This window comes from Papaver somniferum, chromosome 5 (assembly GCF_003573695.1).
Source record: "Papaver somniferum cultivar HN1 chromosome 5, ASM357369v1, whole genome shotgun sequence".
NCBI lineage: Eukaryota > Viridiplantae > Streptophyta > Magnoliopsida > Ranunculales > Papaveraceae > Papaver > Papaver somniferum.
Window position 1 is genome coordinate 163,930,692 of NC_039362.1, and position 15,886 is coordinate 163,946,577.

General features: G+C 36.2%; 3 protein-coding genes across 3 annotated transcripts; all 3 read left to right on the top strand.

The window, feature by feature from the left end:
* The first annotated feature begins 4,277 nt into the window (after nt 1-4,277).
* LOC113283493 (dual-specificity RNA methyltransferase RlmN-like) lies at nt 4,278-8,965 on the top strand. The gene is made up of 8 exons (XM_026532767.1): nt 4,278-4,565; nt 4,657-4,819; nt 5,256-5,366; nt 5,805-5,939; nt 6,921-7,025; nt 7,930-8,099; nt 8,168-8,267; nt 8,502-8,965. The coding sequence occupies exons 1-8, from the start codon at nt 4,474-4,476 to the stop codon at nt 8,736-8,738; spliced, it is 1,113 nt and encodes a 370-aa protein (XP_026388552.1). The 5' UTR covers nt 4,278-4,473; the 3' UTR covers nt 8,739-8,965.
* Nucleotides 8,966-10,067: 1,102 nt separating this feature from the next.
* On the top strand, nt 10,068-12,740 carry LOC113283494 (BTB/POZ domain-containing protein At3g49900-like). The gene is made up of 4 exons (XM_026532768.1): nt 10,068-10,299; nt 10,427-10,496; nt 10,958-11,485; nt 11,565-12,740. The coding sequence occupies exons 1-4, from the start codon at nt 10,124-10,126 to the stop codon at nt 12,492-12,494; spliced, it is 1,704 nt and encodes a 567-aa protein (XP_026388553.1). The 5' UTR covers nt 10,068-10,123; the 3' UTR covers nt 12,495-12,740.
* Nucleotides 12,741-12,785: 45 nt separating this feature from the next.
* Nucleotides 12,786-13,769, top strand: LOC113278060 (ras-related protein RABB1c-like). Its single transcript, XM_026526995.1, has one exon. The coding sequence runs from the start codon at nt 12,900-12,902 to the stop codon at nt 13,542-13,544; it is 645 nt and encodes a 214-aa protein (XP_026382780.1). The 5' UTR covers nt 12,786-12,899; the 3' UTR covers nt 13,545-13,769.
* The last annotated feature ends 2,117 nt before the right edge of the window (nt 13,770-15,886 follow it).

The following is a 15,886-nucleotide window of genomic DNA, read 5'->3' on the forward strand; positions in this document are numbered from 1 at the left end:
TCAATCTCAGCCATTGAGTCTCTTTAGAAGATTTCTAAAAATCGAACCCTAAATCTGGTCGTGTGCTCCAACATTTTCCCGCCAACTTATGTTGTTTAAATGAGGAACAAGAAGGTCGCCCCTATCCGTATGTGGAGTGTAAATAGGAAGTGTCCAGCTGAGGTGCCCCTTATCCAAAGTAGGGGTTCTTTTAGCAGTTGTCCTCGGGATGCAAAAAACACTTTTCGAGCAACTTTCTCCATAAGATTTTATTTCCTTGAAAAGACATCTAAAACAAGTTTATTAGAGAAATAATGAGTCATAACTATTATAATTATGGGTGAAAAAGCATCGCACTATCATGCTTATCACATACCAGGTGAATGATGTATCTGAGAGTGACTTGGGGAATTCCCTTAGGCACAACTTTCCAATCGTCGCCTAATTGTTCATAGTTGATAGGAACCGGCTGAGGTTTTCGCACGCATTCCCTTATCCGTTGTACACTTTGAACCGGCTAAAGTGTTCGCACTCTGTGACTTCCGAAGTGTATGGACGTTCATGAAATCGTAGTTGTCTTGTTTCGCCAGTCGGTAGCTGGCCTCCAGGTATCTTGTTATTGCCTCATTTGTCATGATCGCGGGTCCTTCCCCATCTGCATTGTTTTCTTTAGTAGCGCCCTGCCCTGCTTCCGCTGCCTTCATTAATTTATTTAGTTCTTGCTCCTTTATGATATTATCCTCCAATTATTTTTGAATGTCTCGTAAAGTTGGTCGAGCGGGTGGTGTTCTTTCGAGCGTTTGCTATTTGTATTTTCCTTGCAAAGCTTTCGCCCCTCCTCCTTGTATGATCGGACTCTGCACTATTCCTCCGCGTGCCACTCTTGTTCTCTCACCTTCAAGGTTGAGCGGCTAATCGACTGGTTGATTCTCCAGTGCTCCCTTATTGATATTTGGATAGAGACGAGCCTCCCACTGTGGTCTCCAAATGTTGATAGGTAAAGATGACAAGGGTCCTGCACGTCCTAGCAACAATGACAACACATTTCTTATAATAGTATGAGATAGAGATTGCTTTCCATTATACTATGTCCTTCCTTTCATACGCTTTCCCCAAAATACCTCTTCTCATGACATTATGCCACATGTCATAGAAGTCTTTTTATTTATCTTTATTGTCATTTCTCCTAATATAACCTTCTACTTCTTATTAATTCCTTTCATATCCTTCATATTTCCATAAATATATCCTATTGGACTTGGGCCTTAGTTCTCAAGTCCCCATGTTACCTAATGGGTTTACCCTTTCTTTAGGGGCTCCATGGACCTACTAAGGGGTAGTTATTTTCATGTATTAACAGTATGCACGGGGGAAAAGAAGAAGAGAGATGAGATGTCCAATATATTCAGATGAGGTCGGCTGGATCACTGTGCAAATGGTTGGTCTCTAGGTCACCAGCTCAACAAAAAAAAGGTCTTACTCTCAAAAAATAAATATTCCATAAATTTCCAAGTCTCCCAAAATATCACATCTTGATGAGAGATTCCTACCATGCCTATTTTCATTAGAAAAATCGCCACAAATCTCTGAAAAGTACAAATCAATGACTTTCAATTCTCATGCGAATAATAGGGATGCCGGAGTGACTCTTATGAAATCCTAATCCAATAACATATAGTTCCAGAGAATTTAAATTCTTTAAAAAATATCTCTAATCAATAACATGAGATATTAGGAGACTCTACAAAAATCTATACGGACTAACAGTAATAGCCTGTTTGGATAGGAAAACAAAAGCTATTTTTCGACTTCTGTAAGTTGAAATTTCGAAAGTTAGGGTGGGAAGCGTATTATAGATGGACTTTTAAAAGTCGAAAAGTGCCTTTTTTACAGCCGAAATTTTTGGATTTCAACTTCTTCGAGAAGCTGCTTCGCCTTGTTAACCGTGTTCATATACTTTTTCCTTCCCTTTATCTTTTATTACTCTCCTCGGTATTAACTCTCACCAATTTTATTTCCTCAAAAGAGTTGTAAGAGAAGAACAACATGCTCTGAAACAATAACTAGGGTAATTTATTTTTCTCTTTTTCTCATCAATTACTATTCATGGTAAGATCGATGATGAAATTTTGTTATGAGATTGAATTGATTCGGTTTTATAATTTGTATCTTTCAAAAATAATAAATCATCTTTATCTAGTTAATCCTTATATAAGCATACATAACATGACATGGATGATGTACATCTGATTGTATGTATCTTTTATCGTTGTTAATATATGTTGGTTTTCTTATTTCATTTTTTTTTGTTTGATAATTTTTCTTTACTGATAGTGATTGATGTAGATATACAAAATTAGAAATCAACATTGGGGTTTAATCCTTATATAAGCATACATTACATGACATGGATGATGTACATCTGATTGTATGCATCTTTTATCGTTGTTAATATATGTTGGTTTTCTTATTTCATTTTTTTTTTGTTTGATAATTTTTCTTTACTGATAGTGATTGATGTAGATCTACAAAAGTAGAAATCAACATTGGGGTTTAAGATCTAAAACCTCCTTAAAATCTCTGTCTCTACATATTGTTTTCTGATTTTTGGTTGCATTGGGGACTTGGATGTTAAAATTATTAGACGATGAAGTTTACATGTTTTACATTAATTAGGAGGTATTTAGGATATTGTTCTTCATTGTTTGTTAGAATAGTTATAGCTTCAAGTTCAAACCAAGCCACAATGCCTCCGTTCGAAGAAACTGGGATTTCGAAGGTGAAGGACCAAGTGATATTTGTGAAATTGTGACTTATGCCAACTTATATACTAGTGAGGCTTAAAGGAGACGACATGACATGGATTCTTACCTAGATGGGTTTCGTCTAGGCATGTCCATGTATTATCGTCTTCCATTATGAAAAATGTGTATTAATTTTCGTAACTTTAAACCATCCTAAACTACTACAAACGCAAAAGGATTATGCTTGGTATTTATAGGTTATATAATTTTCTTTTTAAGGATTACTACCGTTGTTTAAGGATTCACCTACCAACCCTGTATGGCTGAACCCTGAACCATAAGAAAAAGGAAAAGTCGTTCTTTTACAGACGGAGGAACAAGAACAAACATAAATAACAATATTTTTACAATGATTATGTTGCCAAACTTACTTATTGATTTTGGTTATGTTTCCAAACTTACTTATTAATTTTTTTGCTTAAAAGTCATGCAATTGTCAAACTAACTTATCCACTTTTTAACTTCTGAGAAGTACAGAAACACTTCTTACTTCTACTTCTGTATCCAAACATGTTATAATTCTGGAAACTCTTCTGAAGTCATTTGAAATCTCAATCGGCTACCAATCATAAGTGTGTGATATTTATACCTTGGCCACTGACTGTAAAAAGAAAAGAAAGAAATGCATAAGAGCATCTCCAAGAGATGGTGGATCTATTTATTTTTAGTGACGCATAGGATTTTAGACTCCCATTTGGCATAAATCCATCTCCAACAATATGGTCCTATAAATTAGGAGGGACCAATTATTAAATATGAAGGTGTTCAAGAAAGTGTTATCTACACCTCCAGTTGCACCTCCACGTCATGTTTTTAACCAATTTTCTTTTAATTCTAAGGGTTAAAATTCTCATTGTTGGAGATGGTTTTTTAGATATGAGGTCCTATATTTACTCTATGTGTAGATCCCATAAATAAAAGGACTAAGAGCAAGTCTTATGGTGGAATCCATCCATCTTCCACGCCACCTCAGCACTTGGAACTGTGGATGGAAGCGCAAGTGTAATGGTGGAATAGTAGAAACGCTATTCTTAATGGAGCTAAAAAAACGCAATTAAGAATGAAGCTAAAATATCGGAATTAAGAATGAAGCTTTTTTTCAGCCGTTAGATTTCAACAACTCATTTTAAATCTACGGACAAAAAAAAAACACAACTCTTAATTGCGTTTTTTTAGCTCCATTCTTAATTGCGTTTAACGCTATTCTTATTGGCGTTCAGATGGATTCCACGAACCCTTCCACGAAACCGTGGAACCTTGCTTGGATTTTCTGTGGAAGACCCCAACTTGGAAGCCACTAGACTTGACATTTCATGATTTTTCCACACTTGAAATAGTTTGGATTCCACCATAAGACTTGCTCTAAATAAAAAATCCACGTGGGATTTTTTACACCTTCTGTTGGAGATGCTCCAATCGCACGCAGGTAAAGCCAATCAAAATTTAAAATGGCACCGACAGATGGGAGTGACCCTCAATAAGCAAATAACCTAACCTAATATGGCCGATTGAGCCGCGCACCCTCTGCTAAAGTATACCAATAGTAAAACGGATTCTTGTCGTGTTGAAATGTCAGGCGGCATAAATAAAAGGCAGCGTTTGGAAGTTTAGAAGATCTCTTGTTGCGATCTTAGAGAAGTGGAGCCGATAACAGAAATCAAGGTAGAAGGTATAAAGTCAGGGGAAATTGATGGCGGTTAAATCGATTTTCGATTCACCTGCCCTCAGAACTGAATTAGAAAAGGCCGGAATTAATACCAGCTTCATCCCTCAAATATGGAAGTAAGAAAAACACCACAACTCTCTCCTTTAGAAAATCTCTCTTTTATTCTTTATATGTCTAGCTAATTATCTGTGTAATGTGAATGTGCAGGTATGTAATTAAAAACCCTAATTGTAAGTTTGATGAAATACCTTCGTTACCATCAGCTCTATACCCTCTACTTCAATCTAAGTTTAAAACCTCTACTTCAACTGTTGATACCGTTCTTGAATCTCTCGACAACGTCACTACCAAGCTTCTTGTAAAGCTGCAGGTTCTATATCCCTCTCTCTCACAAACTCGTTTTAAATTTCTCAATCAGGGTTTTGTGAGGTGTCATAAAAACCCTAAATCTGAATTCAAATGGCTTTTTAGTTAATTGGTTATTTAACTAATTGTAAGTAAATTGGATGTAATTGTAAGATAGTTATGAGTTGGTTATCTTTAAGTTCCGCCCTTTGTTGTCAGATAATCTCAGTACGAATATTCGGAGGATTAAGATTTAATACCCTTGAATGGTTAGACAATGCTCAAAATCATGTGTGTAGCCTTCGATTATTGACAACTAATTGCTCTGGAACTACTAAAGAGAAATGTCAATGGCATTCTCACACAAATAAAGATGCATATGTTTCACCACCAATACTGTGTTCATCTTTGTGTCTGTTCATGAATTTCACTAATCTGACAAAACTTATTCTTTCTTGTAGAATGGAGCTTTTGTAGAAGCTGTGATAATGAGATATGATTCTCGTTTGGGGATGTGCGGAGGAAAGCCACGCCCAGGTGGTGTAAGGGCAACCCTGTGTGTGTCATCCCAGGTTAGTGTCTGTTTATTCATGGACCCCTAATTGAGTTTGTCGGTTCACTCTAAAGAAAACGAAGTGACTCAAATGTTTGAATAAAACTCCATTCCTCTCTATTTTTTAAAAAGAAGTAAAAGTATAGAGTGGAAAATTGAGAACTTCGTCTAAACGCTAGAACACATAGAGATAAGTCCCACAAAGTCAAAATTCAAATTATATGAATAAAAGACATACGATTCTGCTATACCTTACATCCCCTTATATAGCTATAGCGCCTCCTAGGAGTTATTTATCTAGCTAATGCTCTGACAAATTCTGATATCTATGCTTTCCTTTTCTTGGGCTTAGATTAGCCCCCTTTTCAGCAGTACATCAGTAACCTAACTATGGCCAGTAGCCTGGTTCATGATGATAGTCTTCTAAGTCCTAAGTCAATTTTTCTCTCTATCACAGGTGGGATGCAAAATGGCTTGCACGTTTTGTGCAACCGGAAGCATGGGGTTTAAAAATCATTTATCATCAGGAGAAATAGTGGAACAATTGGTTCACGCTTCTCGTTTATGTGAAATAAGGAACATTGTTTTCATGGTATGTAACTTTCTTTACTTGGCTCTTTCTTTTTTTAAATTACAACATATTGTTCTATAGTATTTTTCTTAGGGATTTGGAGCTGTTTATCCTAATTTTTCAGTAGACTTTACTAGTAAAAGAATCGCAAAAACATAGCGCAGACAGTGGTTAAAAAGCATATTTGTACAACGTGGGCTCGCTATCTGGGAACGGCTGGCACCAACTTTATATCAACATGAAAATATTTTCATTTTAATCTCAGTCTATGTTAGCCTTATATCAACCTGGGGTAAGGGCTTAGGGGCAGGGCTCATAAAATCAGTTATCAAGCTCAGACTTAGGTAATATGATAATCAGTTCTCACTGGATCGACTAAATATTTACTCGTACTAGTGGGTTTTAATATCATGGGAACAAGACATGGATTATCTTTTTTTCCTTGGTCAAATGTTTAAACTGGTAACACTATGAAACTAGTTGAAAATGAGATTTGGGAGCAAGTGCAATTTTGTTAAAGACAAGGCAAGTTGTTACTTGTTATTATGAATGACTGCCTTTCCCAAAAAAATTAGTAGGGTGTAAGATCCTTGAACCTAAACTCAGTTTCATATTTTTGGTTGGTTTCTAGAGTGAGTTGAAACCTCTGCCCTTCCTTTACAATATTAATATAGTTTCTTTGGCAAAATTGTTTTCTTATTCATTTGCGTTACTTTATAAAATATAAAATTCCTATGCAACATCCCCCGATTACTTATCAAGGCCTGATATATCTGTTGTGTGTGTGCTTGGTAATGTTGGTTTTGGCTTGTGGCCATGTGCTTCGTTCAGCTTTTTGTTTTGCTTGATTTCACCTTGTTGGTTATGGTGATTTAGAAAATTATGGGTAATTCATAACTGTTGGAGAGGTTTTGGTTGATCACTTGATCCTCTTGCTTTCAAGGCATGTAACCTTTTTGTCCACAAAAACTAATGGCTTTTGTTGATATGAAATGTTAACAGGGAATGGGTGAACCATTGAACAACTATACTAACGTGGTGGAAGCGGTTAGGAGCATGATTGGATACCCATTTCAGATATCACCAAGGAAAATTACTGTATCAACTGTAGGTACTACAAACTTAACTTAGTTCCATTCATTTTCCACTCTGATGTTACTAATTATTCCATGTTACTGGCTGGTGTGTCCTCCACTTTCATAATTTTAGCTCATAATTCCTTTTTATTTTTCGAAAAGTTCTGTTCATGTTTGGTAGACTGCAACTAGTTGCAAACGTTTAAATCCTATTTGTGCCATGCATAGGGTTTTGTTATGATGATATTGAGAGTTGAAGTGTTTTTTGTTAGCAGAAGACCTGATATGAATTTGTGTAGCCTCCAAAACGCTTGTTTAGCTGAGTAAAAGTCTTAAGTTTCTCACATTTTTATTTGGTACTTACCTAGAATAAGCAACCCAACAGTTCTTTTCTCTCTTGTTATTTTCTGCACACGGGTTATTTGAACTGCAGTTATCACACATGTTTCTTAGAATAACCACATTTTCTTCTCCCATATCCATAGAACGAGCGAACACTTTAGTGAAAGAAAAAGTGAAACACTTCAAAGAGGGAGTTAATAAATAGTAAATACTGTATTTGTGTTTTAATGCCAATTCTTCTGAAGTTTTTCGTTGCAAAATGTATAGCGTAATATCCCAATCTCAAACGAACCATTGTCAAACATACTGATACTTCATACTATGTTGCTTGAGGCTTGAGCATCTGAAAGTTGTAGGTAGTGTAACGATAGGCCTAATAGAAAGAAAACTAATACCATAACTTCCAAAATGGAGCCTCCATCTTTCTGGATATAATCTTGGATAATGAGAAGTGCCATTTATTTCAGTGGTCAAGTTCTGCTGCTGAAGTATTTAAAGGATGTTGCTAGTCAAAAACGTATAGACGTGAGATTCTTAATTCAGTAACTAGTTAAAACAGAGTTTATGTGTAATCACTGTGATTAATATTGTAGGTTGGGATAATTCCTGCTATCAAAAAGCTCCACGATGATCTACCGAGTGTAAACTTGGCAGTTTCACTACATGCACCGGATCAAAAACTTCGTTGTCAGATAATGCCCACAGCGGCAAGTTTTTCTTTGGATAAGCTCATGGATTCTCTACATGTCTTTCAACAGAAAAGGTATGGATCTGATACTCCAAAATTGTGGGTTGTGGAGCATAATCTGATTCATTTTCTTTGATTGTCAGTCAACAGAAAATATTCATCGAGTATATCATGCTCGAAGGGGTAAATGATGGCGAGCAGCAGGCCCATGATCTTGCAAAATTGCTTGAGAAGTTCCAAGTGGTGAGGACATCTCTACTCTCAAGTCTAGATTAAGATGGAAAAATTGCTGATTCCTTCTCTACTCTTGAAGGATGCTAGAAAAACCTTTTTGGATTTTGATTCATGACTACCAGTCTTAACTGTTTTCTTGACAGGATTACGTGAATCATCTTTCAAGTGATAATACTTGACGCTTTGAGAAAGACTTGTTTTTTCAATATTTGATATAATAATTTGTGTTTTCTTTGGGAACAGGTTATAAATCTCATACCTTTCAATCCAATTGGGAGCTTGAGCAAGTTCAGTACCAGTACTGATCAAGGAGTTGTAAAATTCCAACAGATTCTTAGAGGTACTTATAATATTCGGACGACAATCAGAAAGCAAATGGGTCAGGATATAATGGGTGCGTGTGGTCAGCTGGTTGTGAGCCTTCCTGCTAAAGGCTCAAGTAGCATAACTGACATTGAAGACCTCCTCATACGTGTCTGAGACTCCCCACACAAGGCAATTTTGTTACTTAGTAAACAACTTCAGACTTGGATTCAACCAAGCATGTACAATATAATTGTATGTTGATTTTCCAAATCAAAATTTACTTGAGAGAATTATTCTTACAACTCTCAGGAATATGTTCATTCCGCATAGGCTTGATTACTAGAGATGCAACATTACCAAGTCATAACTCATACCGGTAAAACCATCTGGGTAAAGCGTAATTTCATCTCAAACTTTATGCATTACAAGAATCTTAAGTGTGGACAACTATATGATTACTGTCAACAGTCTCACACATAAGGGTAGAAAAATTATAGAACTGTGGGTCGGAGTGTAGATTGCATCTGAAAAGTACCCAAAAAATGGTTTTTTGACCAACAGTTGCTTTGTTTTGAACTGAATAATGCTTAGGTTGATAACCGATTTCCGATTTTTTGTCAAAATCACTTCTCCACTGCAATTAAACAATTAAAAAGGCGCCAATATTTTAACAAAAAGATCAGATAAGATGAACACTTAAATTTTAAACCGTACAGAAAGCCATTTAATCGGCCAATTATTCTTCTGTAGAAGCTAGCCTTTGGCACTAAAAGCTTTCAAATCGTATTTATGGTATTGTATGTACAGTTGGTCCATTCAAAGAGATACCAAATATCTACCCATGATATAAACATATATCCACCTATATGGTCCAAGGAAACGAGAGCAACACACCATAAAACAAACCATTTTGAAGATGGCGCCACATTTAATTAAATACTCTCACACTTCTCTTTTCCTGGAGATTACTTGGCATGCAGTGCATAGTTGAAAATTATGGGTCACCAAGAACACCAAATCAGCAATTCAACCGCAAGAAAAATATCAGCAAAATAAAATAAAAATAATTCTATGTCTTCTTTTCTGAAGCAAAACTAGACTTGTTAGGACATGACATTTTCATCAACTAGGCAACAAAGAGGAATTCCCTCCAAAACATTAGAGCTTTCAAAAAAGGAGAAATGAAGCATATCCGGATGTCATAGACCAAGTTGGAATGGTCCATAAAAAAGCTCAATTTTGGTAAAACCAGATTTAGACACTGTTTCAATGTGAGTGTACCCAACACAAACCACTGAACCCGAAATCCAAAAGGATTCAAAATTCTGAAATAGTAAAAATAAAATGGAATGGAAGTGAATGTTAGCAATAGCATTTATGATTCTTCACATGCCCACATTCAATGCACCAACCTAAACCCTCTCATTAACAACCCAACCCCTATTAACCTACATACACTTCTTGTAGATGAACATCTGTATGATTAACTTATATATTGCAAAAAATCTCTGGTAAACTCAATATTTTAGAATATCTTCTTCTCTAGAGTGACTGAGAAAATGAGGGGTTGGAAAGATTTAGAGGTAGTAGAAACCATTTACGAAGAAGAAGATCATGAAGAAATAGAAGAATGTTATTCCTCTTCTCCTTCTACTACTTCAACATCTTCTTCTCTTTTACTCACTCCTTCTACTCATCTACCATCATCAAGCCTCGATAACACGGTACAAGCTTGGTAAGATTATCATAATCATATATATACTTTTCATTATTCTTAGATTTTCCTCTCTTGTTGTTTAAATTAGTACTACAAAATTGATGATTCTTCATTTTCCTTTTCTTATTCCGATTTGTTTAATTAGGTCATTAGCTACAGGATTCCAAACTGATGTCTTGATCAAAGTTCAAGATCAATCCTTTCGTCTTCACAAGGTAAATTTTATTTTTATTTTTACAAGCATAAACGCATTTTTCCTGACGTTTTTTTAACCTTAAATTTTTTACGCCAATTCAACTGAAACGTTTTGCATGTTCATAAACTCATCGTAAATCAGCACTTACAAGTTAAAACCCAAATAACTCCTTTTTGGTGGAATTTGAAGGCATTTTCAGAGAACTTGTTTTGATATTTGTGAGTAGTAATGGTACCGGTATATAATTTATGAATCATGATTATATGATATTACCAAGTTCATTTTAATGATTTTAGCCGTAAAATTATTAATTCCCACGTATATCGAACCAAATCTTTGTCATCCGACGGCTATTATTAAACAATTTTTTAACATAATTTGTTTATTTTATTTTGTTGGAAATGACTGAATGAGTAGTACATTTCAGTAATTAATAACCAGACAGGGTGTATTAAATATTTCTTCATTTTGTTTCCATAGGATCCTCTGGTATCGAAAAGTGGATATCTAAAACGAGAATTGAAGGACTCTTCCGTTATTAATCTTACTCCACCGTTGAATATAACGGCAGAAACATTCTCTACGGTGGCAGATTTCTGTTACAGTTCATACGTCGTTATAACGCCGTTTAATGTGGCTGCCCTTAGAATTGCAGCTGAGTTGTTAGATATGAACGAGGATAACAACAACAATAATCACAGCGAAGAGAACTTGAAATTCATAACGGAATCGTATTTTTCAAAAGCTGTCACCGGTAACAAGGATTACGCCGCTATCATTCTCCGTTCTTGTTTGGGTTTACTTCCTGAGGCTGAGGAAACGGCGTTACTAGCTAGTAGATGTATTGAATCGTTGGATTTGATGGATGGGAATGAAGGCATTTGCAGTTGGATGGACGAAGTCGGGTCCTTGAATGTTGATGATTTTGATTTAATCGCAGATTCTATGCATTATTTGCTTACTCGCAGTCATGATCTTCTCTACAAAATCGTTGACTCTTATCTGAAGGTAAAAATTCGTTTGACCTTTTTTGACCATTTCATTTTTCCTACTACACTCCGCTGCTTACACTTCTCCTTTTGTACAGGAAAACTGTGACAGACTGAAGGAAGAAGAGAAGAACAAACTATGCAGTTCAATAGATTGTAACAAGTTATCATCAAATGTAATTGTGAATGCAGTACAGAATCCCAGAATGCCATTGAGGTTCATAATTCGAGCAATGCTAGTTGAGCAGTTTAATACCCGCGACTCGATTGTCACTACTCTGTCAATGAAGAATAACAACCAGCAGCAGCAGCAGCAGCAATACAAGAAACAACCAAAGAAAGTTAGTGAAAACAAAGAGATAATGGAAGAAGAGTCTGCAGTTCTTAGTCTTGGCATGATTCTCCAGAGAGACGCAGCACTTCGACAATCCGCTCAGCTCAAAGCATCTGTTGAATCAACCAGTTCTAAGATTGAACGTTTAGAAAGAGAAATACTGAGCATGAAGAAAGTATTGTATGATCATGATATTGAGAAGAAGAAGAGGGAAATCGGTAACGACATTGCTTCGGGTAGGTCTGTAAGTCTCCGGTTTAATACGCCATCGTCAGAAAATAAGATTGAAAGAGGAGAAAGAGGGTCAACTTCATTGGTCAATTATCGTTTCAGTAATATTGGAGTGTCATCAGGAGGTGAAAGAAATGGTGGTGGTGCTGGTTCTTCGTCAACTTCATCTTCCGTTTCTACTCCTTCTCTTGAAAGACTATCTTCTCTTAACGACAATCCAAAAAGAAGGACAACATTCGGTTGGAAGTTGATGAATGGATTAAAATCTGCGTTCAGGATGTCGTCGTCATCTTCGACAACATCGACAAAAGGAGTAGCACATGATATTAATGAGATTGGTACTACTGTTGAGGTTTCTAACGACATTGTTTTGAATGGAGGAGACCATGATCATGAAGATGAACATGAAGACCGTAAGGAAGAAGCATCACATCGACACCGCCGTGGTCGTTCCCTCGTGTAAACCCGATAACAATCTGTTTATGGCCAGATGTTTTTTCTAATTTACTGTACCAAATTCAACCGCTACCAAAAAAAAAAACAATTGCTATCTTTTTGTGAATTTAGATTAAAGCTTGATCACTTTTATCTCCAGGTTTACTATTTTATGGTACTGATGTCGGTGTAACTTAGTTTAACAGTGGAGTCATAACCCATGACTACTAGATGAAAAGTATGATTGATTTGGCGAAACGTGTTTCGTTATAAATATATATGCGTAAACGAAATGTGATTAGAAAGGTTAGGAGGTTTATTTAAGTGGTGGAGCCGTTGCTTCATCGAACAAACCTTCTTCCTTCTCCTTTTCTCTTGTTTTACTTGTGTACATTTGATCATCACACATTTGGGATTCTGAAAAACTGTAGTGATGTCTTACGCTCATCTCTTCAAGTATATTATAATCGGAGACACCGGAGTTGGAAAATCATGCCTTCTTCTGCAGTTTACCGACAAGCGGTACCAGCCAGTGCATGACATAACTATAGGTGTTGATTTTGGGGCGAGAATGATCACAATCGACAACAAGCCAATAAAGCTCCAAATATGGGATACGGCTGGTCAAGAATCGTTTCGCTCAATTACGAGATTCTATTACAGAGGTGCTGCTGGTGCGTTGCTGGTCTACGATATCACGAGGAGGGAAACTTTCAATCACTTGGCTAGTTGGCTGAAATATTTAAGGCAGCATGCGAATGCAAACATCACAGTTATGCTCATTGGCAACAAGGGTGATCTTGCTCATAGAAGAACAGTTAGCACCGAGGAAGGTGAACAATTCGCCAGGGAGAACGGATTGATATTTATGGAGGCCTCGGCAAAGACTGCTCAAAATGTTGATGAGGCGTTCATAAGCACAGCTGCCATAATATACAAGAAGACTCAGGATGGTGTGATTGATGTATCAAATGACGAGTCATATGGAATTATAAAAGTGGGATATGGAGGAGGAGTCCTAGGGACGTCCGGAGGGAACAACGGGTCTCCTTCTCAGGCCGGGGGTTGTTGCAATTGAAGGCCTGTGCATCATTTTCCACTATACAGCAAGTTTAGGTTTCTTCTTGTGCTTCTCTGGTGGTCATGCAATAATAGTTGGTCTATCTTTTGCTAGCTGGAACTTGATGTATCACTTGCAAATTCCATTGTACTTTAAAGATTTATTTTCTTGGTTCAGAAGTTGATGTTCTCCGACTGAATTAACTATGTGCAAAATGTTATCCAAGGATTCTTTAATATAAAATTCGTGTATGGAATGAAATATTGTTGGAGAAAAAACAAGGAAGTGGTGGATCCGCAATCAACATATATAAACTCTATTTTGCATGAGACTTGTCATTAAAAACTGAAACACTTTGGAGTTGGGTCCAAAAACCTGATCACATCTAAAATCTAAAGAATGAATAAAACGAGTGTGCACCATATCCATTGAGTCTTCACTTAAACAACTATTAGTCCAACTACCTCTTAAAAAAAATTGCATCAGTTTCTGCTAGAATATCAGCAGCGCTATTTGCCTCCATATACTGATGGTTGAAAACCTGAAAGATAAAGAGTTAAACATGGATTTCCTTGCTACAAGTACTCCAAGTTTAAAGTTCCAACCATTGATTTGTTTTCGATACTCTATAAAACTGCAAGATGGGCCTTTTATTACTGTAACTTGGACGTGAATCACGTGATTGCTACCACAATCCTCAAACTGGATGATGTCCAGGTGCATCAAATTCTAATGAATCACCCTGGTTATAAACTTGTAGTAATATTAGTAGACTATAAAATAAACCCATGAACGTAGATTCTGCTGAAGGAAAATTTGTTGTTTGGTACTAAGCCCATTAAGTTAGTTATAGTAGGGTCCAACCGGTTTTAGACTTATCATTAGGTCCATAGTTATTTGAAACAAGCAAAATGACCGGTTTACCCTATAACTAAACACGTGTGAAATCAACCACCTTCTTACGGTTTTTCTTTCCCGTACAATCACCTTCTTGGGGTTTTTAGACTTCACATTCAGAAATTTTCAAAGAGAAAAATTTTTCTCTTCACACAGAGAATAGAAACCCAAAATTCATTTAGAGAATAGTTTCCCTACAAGAAAATTCATTCAGAGAATAGTTTGCAAACAACGATTCTGATTCACAAGAATAGAGAAAAACCCTAAAACCTATATTCTCTTCCGATAATGGTTAAAACAAGAAAAATCACAAGAACAATCCAAGAAGAAGAAACAATAATGGATGATAACACTGCTCCTAGAACATCAGAAGACGATTCAAGAATTTCAAGACGAAAATCAAAGAGGAAAAAGAGTAAAAAGCTTGAAACACCGAAATCGAAGAAAAAACTTCAAAAAGTTCATCGGGCGATGAATATATAGATGTACTAAAAAGAAAACGAAGAAAACCGAGTAACAACACACCAATTCAGAAAAAAGGTACTATTTCTAACACTTTCAGTATATTTTTTGTTTCTGGGACATAGATCCACCAGTACATATTAGAAGTACTGATTAAAAATTTATGAAAACCTATCAGAGTTTACATGCAACTTCTACTTTGTGTTTCTAGCACTTAGAATTGGCAGTACATAACTATAAAACTGTAGAATAAGAATCAAAAGTGATATGCAATGTGTTTCATTTTATTTCTGATACATAGAGCCAGCAGTACATATATCAAATACTGAGGTTTTTTCTTAATTAGGTTGTTTTTTGACAGTACATAAGTCCAGTAGTGAATGGGTAACATTGTTTATGTGTCTATTTACCATTGTTTGTGTTTCTGGCACATAATTGGCAGTACATAACTAAAAAACTGAGACATTGTAGTGTTTATGTACTCTAAATTCATCAGTTTCTTTGTTTATGTGATAATGAGCTTTGGATATGAAGTACATAAGGCCAATAGTGATCGATTGTGTTTCTGAGATGATGAATGTGTAGTCCATAAATGTTGTACTGAAATAAAACCAATTAAATTTTGCAGGTAAGGTTGTGCCAAAATCTGTTAGGAAGTTGTATAGGTCTGGTTTCACAGCATTACATAGCCTGGTTGCCAGAATGAAGGCGAGTAAATATACTTTGAGTGAAGCCACATTGGAAAAGATAGCCGAATCTTCTTACGGACAGATGTTTCTGATGTTCTGGCACACTAAGTACTCAGAAAGTCATTGGGAAAAGTTGGAAGGTGCAGTGAAAAAGTACTTGAAGTGTTACAAAAGGGGTCGAGTCAAGAATGAGCTCATATTTGAGTTTGTTAGAAGAGGTGAAACACACATTATCACGTCGACACCAGAAAAAATAGGTGTAATGTTTGGAATGCCAAGAATGGCAGGAAGAAGAACTGATGACACCTTTTT

Bases quoted from the DNA above. Each gene is read 5' to 3' on its own strand.
- LOC113283493 (XM_026532767.1), top strand. From the start codon at position 4,474: ATGGCGGTTAAATCGATTTTCGATTCACCTGCCCTCAGAACTGAATTA. The intron at 7,026-7,929 runs GTAGGTACTACA...TTAATATTGTAG, and splicing joins GGAAAATTACTGTATCAACT to GTTGGGATAATTCCTGCTAT. The intron at 8,100-8,167 runs GTATGGATCTGA...TTTGATTGTCAG, and splicing joins CATGTCTTTCAACAGAAAAG to TCAACAGAAAATATTCATCG.
- LOC113283494 (XM_026532768.1), top strand. From the start codon at position 10,124: ATGAGGGGTTGGAAAGATTTAGAGGTAGTAGAAACCATTTACGAAGAA. The intron at 10,497-10,957 runs GTAAATTTTATT...TTGTTTCCATAG, and splicing joins AATCCTTTCGTCTTCACAAG to GATCCTCTGGTATCGAAAAG. The intron at 11,486-11,564 runs GTAAAAATTCGT...CCTTTTGTACAG, and splicing joins TCGTTGACTCTTATCTGAAG to GAAAACTGTGACAGACTGAA.
- LOC113278060 (XM_026526995.1), top strand. From the start codon at position 12,900: ATGTCTTACGCTCATCTCTTCAAGTATATTATAATCGGAGACACCGGA.